The sequence below is a fragment of the Oryx dammah genome, unplaced genomic scaffold, assembly GCF_014754425.2.
Source record: "Oryx dammah isolate SB20612 unplaced genomic scaffold, SCBI_Odam_1.1 HiC_scaffold_12, whole genome shotgun sequence".
NCBI classification, from domain to species: domain Eukaryota; kingdom Metazoa; phylum Chordata; class Mammalia; order Artiodactyla; family Bovidae; genus Oryx; species Oryx dammah.
Genome location: NW_024070196.1, coordinates 7588510 through 7608182, shown reverse-complemented (window position 1 = coordinate 7608182; position 19673 = coordinate 7588510). Strand labels below are relative to the sequence as shown.

At 53.7% G+C, this 19673-nt stretch overlaps 1 protein-coding gene across 5 annotated transcripts in view; it reads left to right on the top strand.

Annotated features, from left to right (window-relative positions):
- Positions 1–9763, top strand: part of DCLK2 (doublecortin like kinase 2) — a 189035-nt gene extending 179272 nt beyond the window's left edge. For 2 of the 5 annotated variants that reach the window (XR_005723037.1, XR_005723036.1), the window contains 5 exons: positions 2604–2700; positions 3426–3506; positions 4643–4759; positions 7279–7360; positions 9578–9657. Coding sequence is in view for 3 of the 5 variants with exons in the window: in XM_040251471.1 (XP_040107405.1) it covers positions 2604–2700; positions 3426–3506; positions 4643–4759; positions 9578–9763 (481 nt within the window). In the remaining 2 variants the exon portion in view is untranslated. Of the gene's footprint in view, positions 1–2603; positions 2701–3425; positions 3507–4642; positions 4760–7278; positions 8949–9577 lie in introns of those variants that run through there. The other 3 variants (XM_040251471.1, XM_040251470.1, XM_040251473.1) reach the window with 2 other exon arrangements.
- The last annotated feature ends 9910 nt before the right edge of the window (positions 9764–19673 follow it).

Below are 19673 nucleotides of genomic sequence, written 5' to 3'. Positions count from 1 at the left end.
AGGAACCTGGTAGGCTACAGTCCATGGGGTCGAAAAGAGTCAGACATGACTGAGTGACTTCACTCACTGAAGCATCTCGGCCAGACTGTAGTGTATACATGTGTTAACCCACCCAGGGGAGGCTTAATCAGAGGGACTTTTATTCTGTGATGACTGAGAAGGGTGCGTTCTCCGCAGGTCTGCTCTGGCGGGGACTGCCGGAACCCCAGGGCTCTCCAGGGCTCTCTCAGTTCACAGCATGGGTCCTCAGGGTGCCCCTCTAATTGCCCAAATCCTGGGGTTGTGTTGTTGACTCAGGCTATTTTGCCAAGAACCTAAATCCTGCAGACACACACCCAGTGTTTTAGCTGTTTGTTAACAAAATAAAGACGGTATGTATTAACAGAAGCTATTTGAGATTCCAGAAGAAGACCAAGAGGGAGATGCATGCCACCATAGAGAGGAATGGCTAAAAAGAACGGTTTTGGAAATGGGTGACTTGATATATCTTCTTCTAACATTGTCTCCTGGGGTCCTCTGGTTTTCTGAAAGTTTCTATAAAATCCCATTGTGTTTTTAGGCACATTCTTTATTCATTGTTAAGGAGAGATGAGCTGAATTAAATCAGTAGAGAGGTGACAGTGAAAAGGAAAAAACATCAAACACCTGGAAAAGAACAGTCTGTGCTCACTCGAAGAACATCAGTTTCTCGGGGAGCAGGGCTTGCAGCCACCACTCTGAGTGCTGCCTGACGTCACGAAGCAGCAGTGTCGGTTCCGCTCAGCTTGGTTTGATGTGATGAACGTTCACAGAGCTCACAGACTCCGCCCTTCTTCCTAGAACAGGAGTGAGGCAGCCACCTCATCACACAGCCCCAGAGGCTGTCTCTGGACACTGCCCTGAATCACCTGTTTCTGGGGATGCCACGCTCACCATTGCAGAGCCTGGAGGGCTGGTAGTGTGGCCAGGCTCCTGTGCAGGAGGCTGGGCAGGGTCCCACGTGAGCACCCTGAGCAGCGTGTGGGGCTGAAACGTTGCATCCTTGCCAAGTGATCAGGGCTTCCCTAGTAGCTCAGTTGGTACAGAACCGCCTGCAGTGCAGGAGACCCCGGTTCAATTCCTGAGTCGGGAAGATCTGCTGGAGAAGGAAGAGGCTACCCACTCCAGTACTGGGCTTCCCTGGTAGCTCAGATGGTAAAGCGTCTTCCCGCAATGCGGGAGACCTGGGTTCAATCCCTGGGTTGGGAAGATCCGCTGGAGAAGGGAAAGGCTACCCACTCTTAGTATTGGGGTTCCCTGGTAGCTCTTCCTGCAATGCGAGAGACCTGGATTCAATCCCTGGGTCTGGAAGATCCCCTGGAGAAGGAACTGGCAACTCACTCCACTATTCTTGCCTGGAAAATCCCACGGATGGAGGAGCCTGGCAGGCTGCAGTCAATGGGGTCGTAAAGAGTCGGACACGACTGAGTGACTAACACTTAAACTTATTTGCTGAGTGAGACTGAACTTCCGCTCCTGGATTTTGATCTTGACTCCAGCAACCCATCCTGAGTTTTCTTCTAGGCTTTGCAGTGGCCTGGAGAGCCAGTGACTTGCTTCCCACTCTGGCCATTGATGTGTCCACCAAGGGAAGGGCCATGTGGCTGTGGAGATGCACTTTTCTGGGAGGTAGAGGATGTCCAGCTTCCTGAATTTTTCCCAGCAGTATTTCCGCGTCTCCCTGGCACTGTCCATCAAAAATCAAGTATCTTTTACTCTCTAGACACCTGTGCGCAGGAGCACCTCAGAGAGAGGCAGGCAGGCAGGGAGGGGTGCCCACCTAGGGGGCTGCACCCCTGCAGTTCTAGTGGGTGTCCTCAGATGATGGGCTTTTTCTCTCAAACTGAGCCTCAGCGAAAGGTTTCAAAGGGGAGCGCGTTCCGCTGTGAATGTTTACCCAGACTCTGAACTCCTTATAACTTTCCCATGTGCTGGCTGCTTCGCTGATCTTTGGCTGTTTTGTTGGGGAAGTAGAAGGGGGAAGGACAAGGAGATCTGACTGGGGTTTGCCGCTTCCCCCACTTATTATTATACCATGAAGGATTGAGGGCAGATGCCAAGCTTCTTTTTTTTTTTTTTGAAATGAGGACTTACATTTTTTGTGGATTCCATTTTTTCTTGAGTCTTTGTTTTTTGTGGAAAACTACCCGTGACATAAAATCTATCCCTTGAACCATCTGTAAGTGTGCAATTTCAAGTGTTAAGTGGTATTAAATACATTTAAACCGTTGGGTAAGTGTCACCGCCACCCATCTCCAGAACATCTTTGTCTTCCCACGCTGAAACCTGGTACCCACCATACAGCGTTCTTGCATCTCTGCTCCTCTCTCTCTCTGCCCTGATCCTCCTTTCTCCACTACCCACCCTCCTCCCCTTTCTCGCTGATTCCCAGGCCCCTGGAAATGTTCCTTGGTTCATCACCTAGAAGGGAGAGTGTGTCATCCCAAGCGTGGTTGAGATGCATAGCCAAGCTGTGAAATGCCCACGCCAGAGACACTGGACTCCCCTTCCGCCGTCCCCCTGAGCTTTTTATCACAAAGCCGAATGGTGACGCTGACCCTTCTGTTTCTCTGTCACTGACTCAGTGAGAACAACCTCCAGGAAGATCTCTTTGACCAGATCTTGGCCGGGAAGCTGGAGTTCCCAGCCCCCTACTGGGACAACATCACAGACTCGGCCAAGGTACGCATCCCAGCCTGGCTCTGGGGGTGGCGGCGTGTCGAGGCACCCCCGCCTGTTCCCGGGAGGCTGTTGTGTCGAGGGGCCCCCGCCTGTCCTGGGGGGCGGCAGCATGTTGAGGGGCCCCCGCCTGTCCCGGGGGGCTGTTGTCCTGTCGAGGGGCCCTCGCCTGCCATGGGGGCCTGTCGCCGCTCTTGTTGTTGAGCTCTGGGTCTGTCTGCACGTATGGCTCACCCCGCAGCGCGGTGCCTGAAATACTTTGGCAGATTCTGAAAGCTGGCCTGGCTGTCTTCCCAGTGTGCCGAGGCCTCCCCCTTGGGGCTTATGGACGCTTCCCTAAGGCCTCCCCGTGTGTCCCTTCATCTGGTCGAAAGCTGTGTCATAGGCCCCTCGGCCTGCAGGTGTGGCCCCGTGCGGCCTGTGGTGTTGCCAGAAGGGGCAGCTCCGCAGCACTGGGCTGTGGGTGACACCGGTGCCCAGAGCCCATAGGAGGGGACGCCGTGGTTTGTGTGGACTCGGGCAAGACCTCTCGTCTTGGTGCTGCTGACGCGGCAGCCGTGCCTGCCTCAGAGGCCTGGGGAGGTGGCGGTGAGATCGCTTCTGCGTCCAAATACTGAGCAGTGGTGCTGGCTGTCCCCTGAGGTACTTGCTGCAAACTCACGGTTCCTGTGTCTGTTGTTAGTCACCCCATTTTTGTCCCCTCTGTCCTCTCCTCTCTTTCTTCCCAGGAATTAATCAGTCAGATGCTTCAGGTCAATGTCGAAGCAAGGTGCACAGCAGGACAGATCCTGAGTCACCCCTGGGTGTCCGTAAGTACCCACGTCCACAGGGAACTGACGTCTCTGTGTCCTGTGGGCCACAGCGGGCCTCCTCGCCTGGGCTGTGGCACAGGCTGAGTTCTGGGTCCACGTCCTGTGGCAGATTGAGCGTCCTTTTCCGTAATGAGCAAGCAGCATGCAGCCTGCTCTCTGGCAGGACACAGCTGGCGCCAGGCTCCCTCTGTGAGTGGCCGGGCTCATCACGGTCTCTGCAGGCCACGGCGTCCTCACCTGTGAGGTGCGGGGATTGGCCAGGATGCTCTCTGAGGACCTCTTTCTGTCATCCTGGGGTTTGAGAGTCTTCAGAGCTTGCCCAGAGATGAGCCTGATCTCTGCCTTCCTGGCACGTGGTCACGGGAGCGCTCCTGCTCCCGGTGGGGCGGGCGGGAGCCGGGCGGAGGATGTGTGGGGTTTGGGGAGTCCTCTGAGCGTGGGCAGTGCCTCGGGGCCTGGGTGAAACAGTCCACACCAGGGGAGTCTGGGTCCCCCTCCATCCTGGGAGCCTGGGGGCAGTGGCATTAATGCAGGGGCTCTTGCTCACTTCGGGGCCTCCCTGTGCACCTCAGCCACCCAGACTCTGTCCCCCACATTCTGACAACTCCATTCAGATTCTCTGGGTCCTGTTATGTGACTTGGTTCTTGGACCAAGTGGCTGAGATGCCGCATTTTTTTATTGAGTCATAAAGACTAGACACTACCTGCATTCTTGACTAAAATGATAATTTTGACGTTTCCATGGGCAGGATCTGTATTAAGTTAGGTGGCATTTGTGCTGTGGAGGACAGTCTCTGGGCCCTGCAGAAGGTCCTTCTGCCCTCTCCTCAGTGCACTCCACACCTCAGGAGGGAGGTGCATGGCAGAGGGTCTTTGCAGGGGGTAGGGGACCACCCCATCCCACTCCAGACCTCAGGAGGGAGGTGCATGGCAGAGAGTCCTTCCGGGGGATAGGGGACCACCCAATAGCAGTCATTATTTTCAGTTACTTGACTTGCATGGTTCCCCTGATCTCACAGCTCAGACGGCCCATTAGGAGGAGACAGTAGGAGTGATGGATGGTGTGTGACTGCTGAGGAAGAGACAGCGTGGACCCGAGACTCAAAATCCGTGTCTTTGATTCTTTTCTGTAGGATGACGCCTCCCAGGAGAATAATATGCAAGCTGAAGTAACAGGTAAACTCAAACAGCACTTTAATAACGCGCTCCCCAAGCAGAACAGCACGACCACCGGGGTCTCCGTGATCATGGTAAGTGGAGCGTGTGATCCGCCCTTGGGCGCTGCAGGTCCAGCCTGACTGCTCGGCTGACGGTGAGCCTTGCCGGGTCAGCGGCCCAGCGCGCCCCTCGCGTGTCCCTGGTGCCTTCTGGGCTCCTCGCTTCATGGCAAGGATGGCCTGGCATGTGAAGGGCAGCGTGTGGCCGGCTCCCAGTCTGCGGGTCCTGGGATCAGAGGGTGTGCAGGTTCCAGCCAGGCCAGAATGCAGGGCCCTGGGCCTGGGTCCCCTCCTCTTCTCCTGGGCTCCGTGGGCCCTGGGCGGTGGCGTCTGTCCCAGCTCTGCTTTCCGCCCTAGAGAGGGCTCCCCAGCCAGGCGGGACTTGCCGCCAAAGGCAACGACTCCCTGACTACTCAGGGCTTCACAAATGGATTATTTGAGCCGTGAATGATTCTTTGGGACGGGGGATAAGAAACAGCTAGCGTTAAGCAAATTCCACTTTTAAAAAATCAGTATTTTGTGATTTTTAAAAGTTCAGAAGAATGAAAAAAAAAAAACCGGGTTTCAGGTTTGGTAAAATTTTATGAGAAGTTAGCAACCCAGATTCCCACATTTTGTCAGATCTTCCTTCTAAAGGGTTTCTGAGGCAGCTTACCTAAATCCATAAACACAGCAAACGGAAAACGGCATTCAAGTACGTGCAGTAACATGAAAGTAGGCCAGGGAGCAGGAGAAGATGGCAGAAAAGATGAAAGTGAGTCAGAAGTGTGGCCAGCAGCCCTCCCACCAGCTGTCCAGACCCTGTCCTCGCTCCTGTGAGCCGTGAAGCTGGCCCCCATGGGGGCCCCTGCTGTCCGCCCCCACCCCTGCTCATAGGGTCGGGAGCAGCAGGGGCTGCCTTCCCGGGGAGAGGCAGGCTTTCTCTGGAGGTGGGGACCCAGAGCCGGACAGCGGGTGACGGGCCATCCCCCCGCTCCGTCACTCTGGCCTCAGGACGGACCCTCCCACTCTGGAAAGGCTGGTTTCCTCCCTGACTGGGAGGAAACAGTCACTTATTCTCGCAGCTCCAGTCCTTCCCTTGGAGGCCTGGGTGCAAGTGGGGGCCTGGGGGAAGCCCGCTGCCCTGTCCTGGGGTGGGGGACCCGCTCTCTATCCTGGGGATCCCTTTCCTCCTCCCCTGCCAGGCTGCAGGCCCCCCGGCAGCTCTGGGCCAGACTAGAGGGAAGGCCTCTTGAGCTGTGGTTTTCCGGTATCTCAGTAGTGTCCTGCCAAAAGCCTGAGGCAGTCGGAGCTGTCACAGAGCTGCGGCTGAGACCCTGCGAGGAGAGCCGCCCTGCCTGAGCCAAGGCAGGAGAGCCTTCTCAGTGACTCACCGCTGCCTGGGCTCGGGTCACAGCCCTGCCGCCAGCCATGCCGTTAGGCGGCTCCAGAGGAAATCTAGAAAAATCTGAAGCATCAAAAGTTGCCACACTCACCATGTAATAAAAAACCTTGAGAGTTAGCACACTTTAATAACTACACGTGAATTAAGCTTCCTAGTCTCCTCGAGGAAGAAGCTTTATAGGATTTGCCCAGAGCTCACGAGAGCTGCCCCCTCATCCCCTGGGTCACCTGTTGACTCACGGCCCAGACACGGGGCCTGAGGCCCACCAAGGTTCTGGAACGATCGGCCCTTTTGCCTTTCAGCCCTTTTGCCTTTTGGCCCAGTATAGGCTCTGTTCTGGATGAGGATAATCCAGGCCCTCTCAGAACCTGCGTCTTGGGGTTTACAAATGGCTTTTTTCCATTTGCTGATGAAGTTCAAGCATTGTGTCAAACTCCTGACCTTTAACAGGATGTTTGCGTGAATGAACACTGCTTTATTATTTGTGGGTCTAGCAGTGATTGTGAGCATTGTGTGTTCACATGTGTATTGTCTTGTCGGGCATGTTGGCAGGGCTCCATCTCACCCCCTATTCCCCACATAACTCTGAAGCTCCTTAGCTCTGGGGAGGTGCTGGTTGACCCATGAGGTCCAAAACCCATGGGGGAGCCAGGAACACTTGTGGAGGGACCAGTTCTCCATGGCCAGAAAGCCAGCCTTGGACTCTGGCTTGTCCCACGCGGGCTTCCATGGGGAGGGCATCCATCCTCACCCGACAGAGGCCCTGGCCCGGGTGTGGTTGTGTCCAGGCAGCTTGCAGCGCTTCCGAGTCATCAGTCATCCCCCCCGCCGCCCCCGACCACCACCACCTTCAGCACTACTGTGTGTGTCCTGCCCTTGGGGACAGTTTCAAATGTTTTCTTAAGACTCCTGATTCACACACAGCTCTTCCTGGTATGTACATGTTCTGCTGTCTGGGGCATGTAAGGCTCGGGTGGTTTCCTGCTGATACAAACAGCAGTGGGAACAGTGTATCAGTGTCCTGAGGCGGGACCCTCTGGTTGGGTTTGGTTCTCTTAGAACCCGCAGAGTTGGAGCCTGGGGCTCTGGTGGGGAAATGGTAGGACAGGAATGGTAGATAACGGCGAGCAAGTAAAGTTGATGCTGTTGCCTGCCTTTTGTTTGACAGTTTGACTTGACAGTTTGAGAGACACTTCAGAGTTTCACTGTGTACCCCGCTGAGACTCTGGGGACCCTGGAGCAGCGTTCTGGTATTCACGTGCTGTGCTTCCTCAGAGCGGCCTCTAATTCTCAGCCCCTCTTATCTGCATGCTTCTCTCAGACTTTGACAGCAGCGTCCAGCTCTCAGCTTCTCATGGGTGCAGGCTTCCTGTACCTACTGACACCCATTTTGGCCAAACACACCCATGAAAACTTTACTTAGAATTCTTCAGCTTGCCACATCACCTTGCTTCCCAGACCAAAAGCTGGTGAGGGCATGGGAGGAGGACCCCAGTCATTCTCCTGCTAAAGGTTATCTTTCACTGAGGTGCAAATGTGCATCTGTTAGTGGATGACAGCGTTAAGGTCGGAGCCTTTGTGAAGGCTTTGGTTCTTTCTGCAAGTACATCTGCAAGGAGGCACTGTCCTCAGTAAGAGAGTGTGCAGTCGGCTAGGCTTTGGGATGGGAGAATGCAAGAGGATAGGGTTTTGGTTTAAGTTGGGCCTGTGGTTTCGGATTGCACTTGCATTCCCTCTGACTTGTCCTGAGAGGCTTAAGGAAAGGCCCTGCACCTGCAGAGTGGGCTCAGGGCCTCGCCCAGAAGAGGCCATCTCGTGGTGGAAAAGGGAATTAGTGATAAGAAACCCCTCGTGGCTGCATTTTGTAGCCTGGTAGCTGACTCGAGAAAGGATGGATTCAAAAGGAGTGCTTCCTCACTCGGGGGACTGTGCTCCTTTCAGGGGGACGCTGGGAAGGATCGGGGCTTAATTTAAGTTAGACAAAACTATTTCGACTGTGTTGCTTCTGTTGAAAGTAAGTCCAGTTTCTGTCCCCGCTTCTCTCCCCCCTCCTCGCGCCTCTCCCGCCGCCTGCATTGCTTCCCTCTGGCTAGGCCCAAGGCGACGGTATGTACTAACTGCACCGCTCTGCTTCCTCCCGCTGCACACGTTCATGTTCTCGTCGGGAAGAGAAGAGGAGAAATAACTGTGGGGATGTTGGTGTCTTCGGCCCAGGGGAGGCTTTTGGGTGGAAAACGGCAGAAGAAGCCTCTCTGCACGTTCCATGATTTCCCTGAGGGGGTGGCCTGGCCTCTGCTCACACTCGGCGCTCCGAAGCTTGTTAAGGTGCAGGGCTGAGTTTCTGATTTGGCTTTTCCCCAGTTACCTCTTCTCTAGGAAGCGGAAAGTGCCCTTGGCAGTCACTGAGTGTTCAGGAAGGGCCTGTGGAGAACACCTGTCTTCCAGTCTGCCCCAAGGGCCCTGCAGGCAGCCCCGATTGTTCATATTTTCTCCAGGCACTTTTTTCCCCTCCTGGAGTCCTGGAAGAATCTATGGTTCCTTTCCCCGTCAAGGTGGTTAGATGACAAGAAAAGGACTTCTGGTCTACATGCCTTTCAGCTAAAGGTGCTGAGACCCGACAGAGCCCCGTGTTTGGAAAACCCGATGAGAGGGTGCCTGGCCTGGCTTCCCTGGCCGAGCAGCAGCCCTCATACCCGTCAGAGGAGGAGGCAGGCAGGCCAGTTCCCAGCTCCAGGCTACGGTCAGAGAGCAAGGGGACATCTGTGCCCCTGGGGCAGGGGAAAGTCAGAGTGTTAGTCGCTCAGTCATTTCCTACTCTTCATGATCCCATGGACTGTCGCCCACTAGGCTCCTCCGTCCATGGAATTCTCCAGGCAATAACACTGGAGTGGGTTGCAGTGCCCTTCTCCTGGGGATCGTCCCTACCCAGGGATTGAACCCTGGTCTCCTGCATTAGAGGCAGATTTTTTTTTTTAAACCAACCCTTGGGGGTTGTGGAGACACCCCACAGGAAGAGAAGGCCGGGGAGGAGATGCTGGAGGCCGGAAAGATGGGCAATGTTACACCCTGCATTCCCGAGCTTTCCACAGACGCCGGCCGCCAGTGCGGCGGTGGCTTCGGGGCGGGGTGAGGGTTAGGTATTATGGATGACATGACTTAACCTTTCCAATCTCCCGATGAGGAACCTTCTTTAGAGGAGTTAGCAGTCAGGGGCCTTGCATTCCCGTGCAGTTTGCTTCTCGTCCAGGACGCCTCTGGGCTCAGATCCCAAAGGCTCCGGCCGGGCCGTAGGAGCAGAGGCCGCGGTGAGGGATGGCGGGACTGCTGGGCCGACCGGGGGCGCCGCCGGGCCGCGGGCGTTACTTCTCCTCTCCCGTCCCGCCCTGCATGCTTGGCGCGCCCGCTCGCTCGCGGTGCCCGGCGCGGGCGGCGGGCTCACGTGTGTTCGTCTCCCGCTCTCTCCCCAGAACACGGCTCTAGATAAGGAGGGCCAGATCTTCGGCAGCAAGCTTGGCGCCGACGGCGGCCGGCCAGGCCTGGAGCCCGCCGCCCCAGCGCCCGCCGCGCCCCCGGAGCCGCCCCCGCACCCCGGCCCTCCCGCCCCCGCCCCGGCCAGCGAGCGGGCAGGGACGTGGCGCCGCCACCGCGACTGACCCGCTGCCCGGCCGGGCGCCCCCCGGGCCTGGAGGGGCCCGTAGGCGGCGGCTTCGGGGACGGTCCTCGGAGCGGCGGCTTTAAACGTTCCGCCTTTTCAGTTCAGTGGACGTTGGACGGCATCGCCAGGAGACTGTGCAACTTCGATCCGGCATCCAGCGCATTTTTATAGACACGCTTCGGATGAACCAAGGTCTCTAAGTAAACTCGGAGGGCTTCTTTTTTTCCTCTTTAAAACAGCTCAGAACTGTATCTGACCCTTCGTGGGCACCCTTCCTCTGCTGCCGGGGCTCGGGGGCCGGCTTCCAGCGGAAGTCCTGGGCCCCCGGTGGACCCCCTGGTCCCAGCGCTCAGCCCATTTCGGGCTCTCGCAGGTGCGGGGCGCGGGGCTCACATCAGAGGACCCCGGGTCTGGACTTGGGCATAGACCCCCAGAAAGGCCGCTGCTTCCTCCACGACGTGCGTTTCCTCAGCTCCTCCCACGTCTGTATCGGGAGATGCCCGGGACGTTGTCCTTGGGGATTTTCGAGGAGAGGCGGGTGCATGTGCATCGCCGGCGGGGCTTCTTTCTCCAGGTCCGACTGCGGGCACAGCAGGACCGACGTGAGCCCCTCGGAGCCCCCCAGTCTCCCTGCTCCATCCGCTTCTCATCGGCGGCGGGGGACAATCCCAGGACGCGCGGGCACGGTCGGTCGGGACTGGGCAGGAAGGTGCCTGCAGACGTCCTCTGTTACTAACCTTCTGGAAGGCTGCTGGCAGTTTTTCCTTTTTTTCCACCACCCTGCTGTTTTTAATGATTGTACATAATCAGTGTATTTGTTTTCCCTGCTCATCTTCTAAAGGGGTGAGCCTGTAGTTCCTGCTCACTGTTAGACTTTTGCCCCCTACAAGTGTATCCAATAAACTCTTCCTTCTTGAGAAGTACTATTCAGGGTGGGCAGAGGTTCCTGTGTGGCTGTTTGCATTGCAGAGTGTGTGGTCAAAGCGACACCCGCCAGGGCCGGGTTCTGGAAGGTACCGGTGTTTGCTTTTGTGTTGGGGACATGGCTGGGAGGAGAGGTGAGGTGCTCAGGAAGAACACACGGAGGTGCAGTGGATGCAGGTATATCTGATCACAGGTGCAAAAGCACACAGCCAAGGCTCCAAAGCCGACTGGGATTATTGGTGTACAGCACAGGACTCTGATAGAACCCGGGATCCAAAGGTCAGGCTTTCCAGGAAACGGGGAGTTGGGCCGCCATTCTTGTTTCTCTGTGTCTGTCTCTTTCAGAGACTGTGCCGTCTCTTGTCTCTGCTTTTTTCATTGTATTTTGGCCCTTGATTTCTGTTCTCTGATGACAGCTACTTGCTTGGGCTTAGCCTGGAACTGCTCTGTCCCCAGCTTCTCAAGTCCATACAGCTCCATGGCTTGAAGTCATCTCTTCGGCTTTGGATCACTTCATCCCCATTGCTGTGTGATGATTTCTCCCTGGGCTGAGCCAAACCAGAGGCGGGTGACAGAATGCAGATGGGCGTCAGGGGATGCAGGCTTCATTCAAGAGGAGGGTGGTGATGGGCAGGTCCAGAACATTCTGTCGCTTTCCTCACTAGTTAAAGAGCGAGATTTTTTTTTTTACAGCTTCTAATAGAAAAATGTTAATGAAAGTGAAGAGGGACTTCCCAGGTGGTAAAGACTCTGTCTATCGATGTGGGAGACACAGGTTTGATCCTTGGGAAGATCGCCTGGAGTTGGAAATGGCAATCCACTCCGGTATTCTTGCCTGAAAAATCCCATGGACAGAAGAGCCTGACGGGCCACAGTCCATGGGGTGGCAGAGAGTCACACATGACTGGGTGAGCATGGAATGGACGTGAAGAGCTAATGTAACAGGAGAAAAATGAAAATGGAGGAATGATGGAGTGAGGCTGTTAGTGCCCAAAACTCGACCCCATTGCTGGAACTGCGGGGTTCAAAGACGTTTGCCAAAGATTTAAAGAAAGTGGCCAGGGCAGTGCCAGTCACAGGTGAGAGGACGAGCCCCTCTGTCCAGCACACGCTCCCATGCTCTGTGCCCCACTCGATGGCCTGGGGACAGGAGTTGCCTGACTGCAGGGTGGTGGCATGGCCTCGCAGTGACTGAGCAGCTCTTCAGTAAATACCTTCATCCCACAAACACCCAGAGCGGTGAGTGGTGGTAAAGGAACAAGCCTGGAAGTTGGGTGACACGTGGCAGGAGACAGAGCTGAGATGTGCTAGGTGAGGGCCTGGGCGCTAGCGGCCAAGGAAGGGCTCCGCCAGCACGGGCAGCTTGTTCCTTGGCCCACACATTCAGCAGACATTTATTGAGATCTGGCGCTGGTCTCAGGATCCAAACAATCCAGGTGCCCAACTGTTGGGTTCCTCCTGCACAGTGGGAGAGGCACGGGCTTGGGTTATAGTCCGTCCCTTATTCCATCAGGGGGATCTTGGCTACAGAAGGTAAAGCAAGGGAAGCGGTGACCTGCTGACGTCACTGGGGGGCGCCTGCTGGGCTCAGCCACGGGTAAGCCTGAGTCTGCCTCTCCTGAGTCAGGAAAATCCCCTGGAGAAGGGAATGGCAGCTTGCTCCAGTCTTCTTGCTTGGCGAATTCTATGGACAGAGAAGGCTGGCAGGCTACAGTCCATGGGGTTGCAAAGAGACAGGCCCAAGCGATGAGCACTTTCCCTTTGCTCAGAAAGGTTGCCATGAGATAAAAGTATATGGAATATACGGATTGGAAGCATTTGGCATCACTCCCCCCAGAATACCTGCATGAATGAGACTGTGAAATGAGAATCAGGAGACGGCAAGGACAGACCCAAACAGATAAACCACACTGGGAGAGAGGGCGCTGGGCAGTGATGCTGTCTTGGATGAGGACCTCCAGAGCAGTTGGCCATCCAGTGGAAATATAGTGTAAACCACATCATTTATCTGATACCACATTAAAAAAAAAGGAACAGGTGAAATAAATTTTATAGCATAGTTTATTTAGCCAAATATATCTAAACATACCCAAAGTATTATTTCAACATGTAATCAACAGGAAATCATCGGGATGTTTTCCCTTATTTCTTTGTACTAAGTCGTTGAAGCCTGGAGTGTACTGACATGGACAGCACATCCCAGGCTGGACGCACATTTCAAACATGTAACAGCCTCATGCCCCTCCCCCTGCCACGCTGGACAGTGCGGCTCTAAAGAAGGGCCGGGGCACTGGGTTTCCCTGCTTAATTTTGCATACGATGTGAATAACGGTGAAGACTGCTTATTCACTGTTCTAAAATTTTTTTATTGGAGTATAGTTCCTTTACAACGTTGTTCAGTTTCTGCTGTGCACTGAGATGAATTGGCTGTTGGGTAGACAGACACCCCCCTCCCTCGGGAGCCTCCCTCCCTCCGGGTCGGCAGGGACGCCGTGCTGAGCCCCAGGAGCTGTGCGGCGGCTTCGGGCCAGCCGGCCGTGTTACACGTGCTGGTGCGCATGCGCAGCGCTGCCCTCTCAAATTACCCCAGCCCCGCCTTCCTCCTGCCAGTGCCGCGCGCCCATTCTCTGCCTCTGCGTCTCCATTTCTGTCCTGCAGATAGGTTCCATTTTTCTAGGTTCCATATATATGCCTTAATATATATTTGCTTTTCTCTTTCTGACTCACTATGTATGACTCTCTAGGTCCATCCACATCACTACAATTACTCAATTTTATTACTTTTTATGACTAATAGTCCATTGTATGTAAGTACCACTCTTCTTCTTTTACCTGTTCTGGGTTGCTTCCCTGACCTCACTGTTGTGAACAGTGCTGCAGCGAATACTGGGGTACCCGCGTCTTTTTGAATTGTGGTTTTCTCAGGATTTATGCCTGTGATTGCTGGTTCTATTTTTAGTTTTTTAATGGCCCTCCATACTGTTCTCCATAGTGGCTGTATCAATTTACATTCTTACCAACTGTGCAAGAGGGTTCCCTTTTTTCCACACCCTCTCTAGCACTTATTGTTTATAGATATTTTGATTGCCATTCTGACTGCTGTGAAGTGATAACCTCATTGTAGTTTTGATTTGCATTTCTCTAACAATTAGTGAGATTGAGCATTTTCCCATGTGTTTCTTGGCCATCTGTATGTACTCTGGAGAAATTTCTATTTAGATCTTCTGCCCATTTTTTGATTGCAGTGTGTGTGTGTGTTACTATTGAGGTGCTTGTATATTTAGGGGATTAACTTTGTCAGTTACTTCATTTGCAAATATTTTCTCCCATTATGAGGGTTTTCTTTTTGTCTTGTTTATGGTTCCTTTGCTGTTTAAAAGTTCTTAGGTTAAATTACGTCCCATTTGTTTACTTTTGTTTTTATTTTCATTACTCAATTTATGTTGAAGAGTGTTCTGCCTCTGTTTTCCTGTAGGAGTTTTTACAGTGTGTGGCCTTACATTCAGGTGTTTAATCCATTTTGAGTTTATTTTTGTGTATGGTGTTAGGAAGTGTTCTAATTTCATTCTCTTCCATGGAGCGGTCCTGTTTTCCCAGCACCCTTATTGAAGAGGCTGTCCTTTCTCCACTGTATATTCTTGCCTCCTTTGTCCAAGATAAGGTGCCCGTAGGTGTGTGGGCTTCTCTGCTGTTTTAAACGGGATGGATTGATTTCAGGTGACCTCAGCAGGTGAGGGCACTGGTCCAAACCTGAGGTGTGAAATCAGAGCGTGAATCCTGTGGAGTCAGTGGCCAAAGCCCTGGCGGTCACTGCCGCTTGGGAGAAACCCGGGCGGGGAGAAGCACAGTGAGCAGCAGGTCATCCAGCGCCAACAGAGCCGTGTCCGCCGCGTCCTGAGAAGCCTGTGCGGGTCTTGGGCAGGGCCCCGTGCTGGGTGTGTGGTGCCAAGGAAGCAACCACTGCCGCAGAGAAGGCAGGCAGGTGGCGGAGGTTTAGAGCCCCAGCAGCCAAGGACTGGTGGCAAGGCGGCCACGTGTCCGCTACGATGAGCCAGAGGGCCCTCCGCTTGCTGTGTTCCTTCGCCGAGAGCTGCTCTGCAGCAGCGGGTGCAGACGTCTGTGGGGTGCTCGGGGTGTGGCCCGGGATCAGTGGGCTGGAGGCCTGGAGGGTCAGGTATGAGCCCAGCGTTGGAGGAGGCCAGTGAAAGGGTTGGCTGCTTTCTCAGGGGTCGAGTGGCTGGTTCTGGGAAATGCCTAGGTGTTAAGTGAAGGAGATGAGCCCTGGGATTTCTTTGGAAGGAGTGATGCTAAAGCTGAAACTCCAGTACTCTGGCCACCTCATGCGAAGAGTTGACTCATTGGAAAAGACTCTGATGCTGGAAGGGATTGGGGGCAGGAGGAGAAGGGAACGACCGAGGATGAGATGGCTGGATGGCATCACGGACTCGATGGACGCGAGTCTGAGTGAACTCCGGGAGATGGTGATGGACAGGGAGGCCTGGTGTGCTGTGGTTCATGGGGTCGCACGGAGTCGGACACGACTGAGTGACTGGACTGAAGTGATGGTAGAAGTTCCCGGTTTACAGATGACCTCATCCCGTGTTCTTTGAGCCACATCACAGCCCTGAGAGAGACACTCACTTCCCTGTTCAACAGATGGGGAAACTCGGATGCGTTCCCAGGGCCCAGAGCTGGGAGAGGCCTCCCCTGGCCCCGGGGCAGGTGTCCTGCGTCTGCCTTGCCCCTCCAGGCAGTCAGGGATGCTTCAGGGGGAGTGTCTGTGTCCTGAGGCGGAGGTGGGCCGGGCTGGGGGAGACCCCTGGCAAAGTGGTGGAAAATCTAGGCAGCTAAGATCCCCTGGAAGAGGGCACAGCAGCCCACTCTAGTATTCTCTCCTGGAGAATTCCCATGGACAGAGGACCCTGGTGGGCTGCAGTCCATGGGGTCGCAGAGTCAGACACAAGTGAAGCGAGTGAGCACGCAAAAAGTGATCAGGCCACAGCAGGTGTGGTCTGTTAGATGAGGGAGGCTGATGTGTGCAGCTCTGGTGAGTCCCGGCCAGTGGATTTCAGGGGGCTACTTCATGATAAAATCACAGCCTTGAACTCAGTGGGGATACGTCGCCACCGTTGGGCAGCTGAGGGGAAGGAAAGGGTATTTGGTATAGAGACCACACAGAAGCCTCCTTCACTTTGGGCAGAGCTGGCAGCACGGCCTCGGTGTGGTCAGGAGGGTTTCAGCCGGAGTCTGAGTCACCTGCCTCAGAGGCCGGGCACCTGCCTGAGGTCAAGCCTGGGGAGCATCTCAGCTGATCCAAGTCCGAAGCTGCAGCGCAGCCGGCTGGTTTGGCGAGGAAACTCACTCCTGGACTTGCGACAGGAAAAGAACTCATTGCATGCTTCTGATACCTGACGGCTGAGGTCTCGAGATTCAGAGGAACACTTGTAGGCGGCCTGCACCCCTGGCCTGCAGGTCAGCCCACCCTGTTCATGCCAGAGGATGATGTGTGTGCCCCGACTGAGCAGTCTGCGTTGCCAGCTCCAAGCTGCAGGGCAGGGAGTTACGTGTTGGTGCTGTTCATCGTAGCCTCAGGCTTTTATGTCGTGATCCTGTGATTGGGACACCCAATGAGCCAAAAGATGTTGCCCCCACTCATCTGAGAGGAAATAGAAGAGACAGAATATTTTTGATTTGCTATTTTATGGTCTTTTCCATCTTCCTTGATTCTCCCTTGCAGTGACAAGTTGCGATGCCTACAGGATTAACATCATTTATGTTACAAAAAAGAGAGGCAACAAGGCTGATCACTCTCCTAGTTGAAGCAGAACACTCTTTTGTCCCTCTGTGATGGGGCGGAAATAGCCAGGTGGAGGCCCTGGTGTGTTTGGGGGTAGGCGAGGTGTGTGCAGATACTGACCTTCATGTGCCCCCCGAGTGTGGCCGGGAACATGCTCTGGCCTAACGTGATGTCACGAGGTGACATGGCGGTGTGAGGCTGGCCGCTGCTCCATCACCCAGTGACAGCAGAGAGTGGCAGCGCCTGCCCGCCACGCTCAGCGTGGGCCCCTCCCCGCAGTGTGCAGACACGGAGCTGTGGAGGAACCTATCGCGGCCGCAGTGCAGGCGCGGGCGGGGCTGATGCAGGAAGGAGACCCAAACCGGGTCAGAGCTCTCAGCCCTCTCTGGGAAAGACATATCAAAGGTCCCCAGTGAAACTCTCCTGTCAAAGTCCTGTCCGGGTGGATCTAAAATGTGTGACATTAATTTTTTTAAAACGTCTATTCATTTATTTGACTGGGCTGGGTCTTAGTTGCAGCATGTGGGATCTAGTTCCCTAACCAGGGATTGAACTGGACCCCCTGCATTGGAAGCGTGGGATCTTACCCACTGGGGCAACAGGGAAGCCCTTTAAATTCAATCATATTTGTGGAAAAGGGTGCAAAGTAGACGTGCGGTCTGGCTGCGTCCAGATTCCCCGGCCATCTGCCAGCTTGACCCCTGCGACCTCACTGCCCCTCTGACAGCGGAGTGGGTGCGGGGGGTGGACACATGGCCTCGGGTGTGGGCAGGCCCCTGGCAGGCTCCGTTCTCCCTGCTGAATAGGGGTGGGCAGCCTGGGTAGGAAACACCCAACCTCGGGTCCTGCTTCCCAGGGAGGGGGCTGTCCTGCATGTGGAGAAGCAGAACTGAGGGATGGGGACACTTCAAGGCAGAATGTTCCTTAGTGGACTGACTGACTGGAGCGTGTATTTATGGATGCTGGATCCACGGTGGGAACAAGCTTCTCCTGGGTATGTTGTTCACCACTTCGTATCGGCTGATGTTCCCTCTGCTCCAAGCCTTGTGCCTTCTCCTGGAGGTGAGGGCTGTTTCCTTTGTTACAGAGCCTCAGGGACTTAATAGGTGATGTCTCAGTCAGAATCCACAGCATCAGCGAGAAGAACCGCACTCTTCCGAGGCAGGGCGACTTCACGTAGCACGCTCTCTGCTGCATGGGCTCCCAGCTGCCGAGGGTCATCCAGTTTCAGCCCACAGCACCTCAGTTTTGACCTTTTCATAAATGGTTTACATGTATTTGAAAATTTTTTATTGGAGTATAGCTGCTTTACGGCAGCGAGTTAAGTTTCTGCTGTACCGCAGACTGTATCAACTGTATGTTTGCGTATATCCCGGCTTTTGGACTTCTTCCCCATTTGGGTCACTGCAGAGCGAGGCCCCTGTGCTGTACAGGGGGTTCTCCTCAGTCATCTAGTTTATGCCTAGTATAGTCTACATGTACACAGCTGATACGCACTGACCCCACTCTCCGGAGTCATCCACCCCCTCTTCCTCCCTTGGTGTCCATGTTTGCTCCCTCTGTCCGTGTCACTGTTTCTGCTTTGTATATGGGATCATTCACCAGCTTTTCAGATTCCACATGTATGTGTTCATATACACTTTGTTTTTCCTCTTCCTGACTGACTTCATTCTGTGTAACAGTCTCTGGTCTACCCACATCCCTACAAGTGACCCAGTCTTGCTCCTTTTTATGACTAATATCCCACTGTATATGCTTTCCACATCTTCTTTATCCATTCTTCTGCTGATGGACCTAGACGTAATTTTTTTAAAGGAATGAAAATTGGATAAATACGTGAATGTTGGGTAGATCCGAACATATACGGTACTGAACAGATTCTATTGCTCAGAAGCCCTGTGTTGATGCCAGCTGAGTTTATGAGTACATGTAGTTGACCCTCCACAGCCAAAGTTCTACATCTGTGGTCAGTGGAAGCTGTGGGTGCAGGGAGCAGCTGAGGTGGTGTGTTGATCCCAGCTGTTAAATGTTTCAGTGGATTCCCATAGTTGTAAGTTTTAAAACAATGGAGGCAGTGGAGGCACTGATTGTCTTCTTAGGCAAAAGGAAGCTGTTTCATGAACTTGGCTTCGGGCTTGTTAACATGGACTCAAGTATCAGATGCCTGGTATGTGACTTAGAGATTCCTGTTCCTTCTACCACTTTGCAGGAAGCTCCCAAAGTGTGACATCACAGGTTGATGCCGTGAGGATATTTGTTGAGCAGTAACTCACGTATGTCTTTGATTTGGAGATGTACTTCCCCTCGCCCACATTTCACCGTCATCTATTGTTTTGTTAGTGGTTTGTAAAACAACTGTGACTGTGGATGTTAGAACAGTGTATAAAATTCTTTGGTTTTATGGTTAAAGGTCTAGTGTTCTCATTTCGCTAAGAGAGAGCTCTCTGACCAGAGGCCCATTTTTCCTGTTTTCATTCAAGAGAATTTCTCTATTGGTTATTGTTTAAAAACCGAATGAACCAAAGGTTAACGTTTTCTTTGAGAATAACTGTATTGTCATTGTTTCAAAATTCGAAGTAAAATTGCTAGAAGCTGACATGGTTCTAGGAACCTATATAAGCATGCTGTGCTGGGAAGAGCAGGGCTTGGTTTAAATTCTGGCTTAGTGCTAATACTGAGCTGTCTAGATCTAAGCCAAGTGTAGTAGTGCCACTGAATCTTTAATTTTCTCAGCTATAAGCATAGTGTTATTTTGATGATGACATGGACTAAAGTACTTGTTCTAGAAAAAAAAGGAGTAAAAATATTTCCAACAATTCAGTTACAAATACATTTTATTTTTCTGTCAAACCGAGTTGTTCCATTCCTAATTTTTGCTTTTAGAAAAGAGCTGAATGTGTAGAAAAAATGGTGCGTGTGTGCTAAGTGGCTTCAGTCGTGTGCAACGCTCTCGTGAGCCCATGGACTCTAGCACACTAAGCTCATCTGTCCATGGGATTCGTGAGGCAAGAATATTGGAGTGAGCTGCCATGCCCTCCTCCAGGGGATCTCCCCAACCTGGGGGATCAAAGCTAGTCTCTACCTGCACTGGCAGGCGGGTTCTTTACCACTAGCGCCATCTGGGAAGCCCAGGAGGAAAGGAGGTCACCCCTTTTAGGTAAGTCGCAAGAGAAATAGAGATGGAATG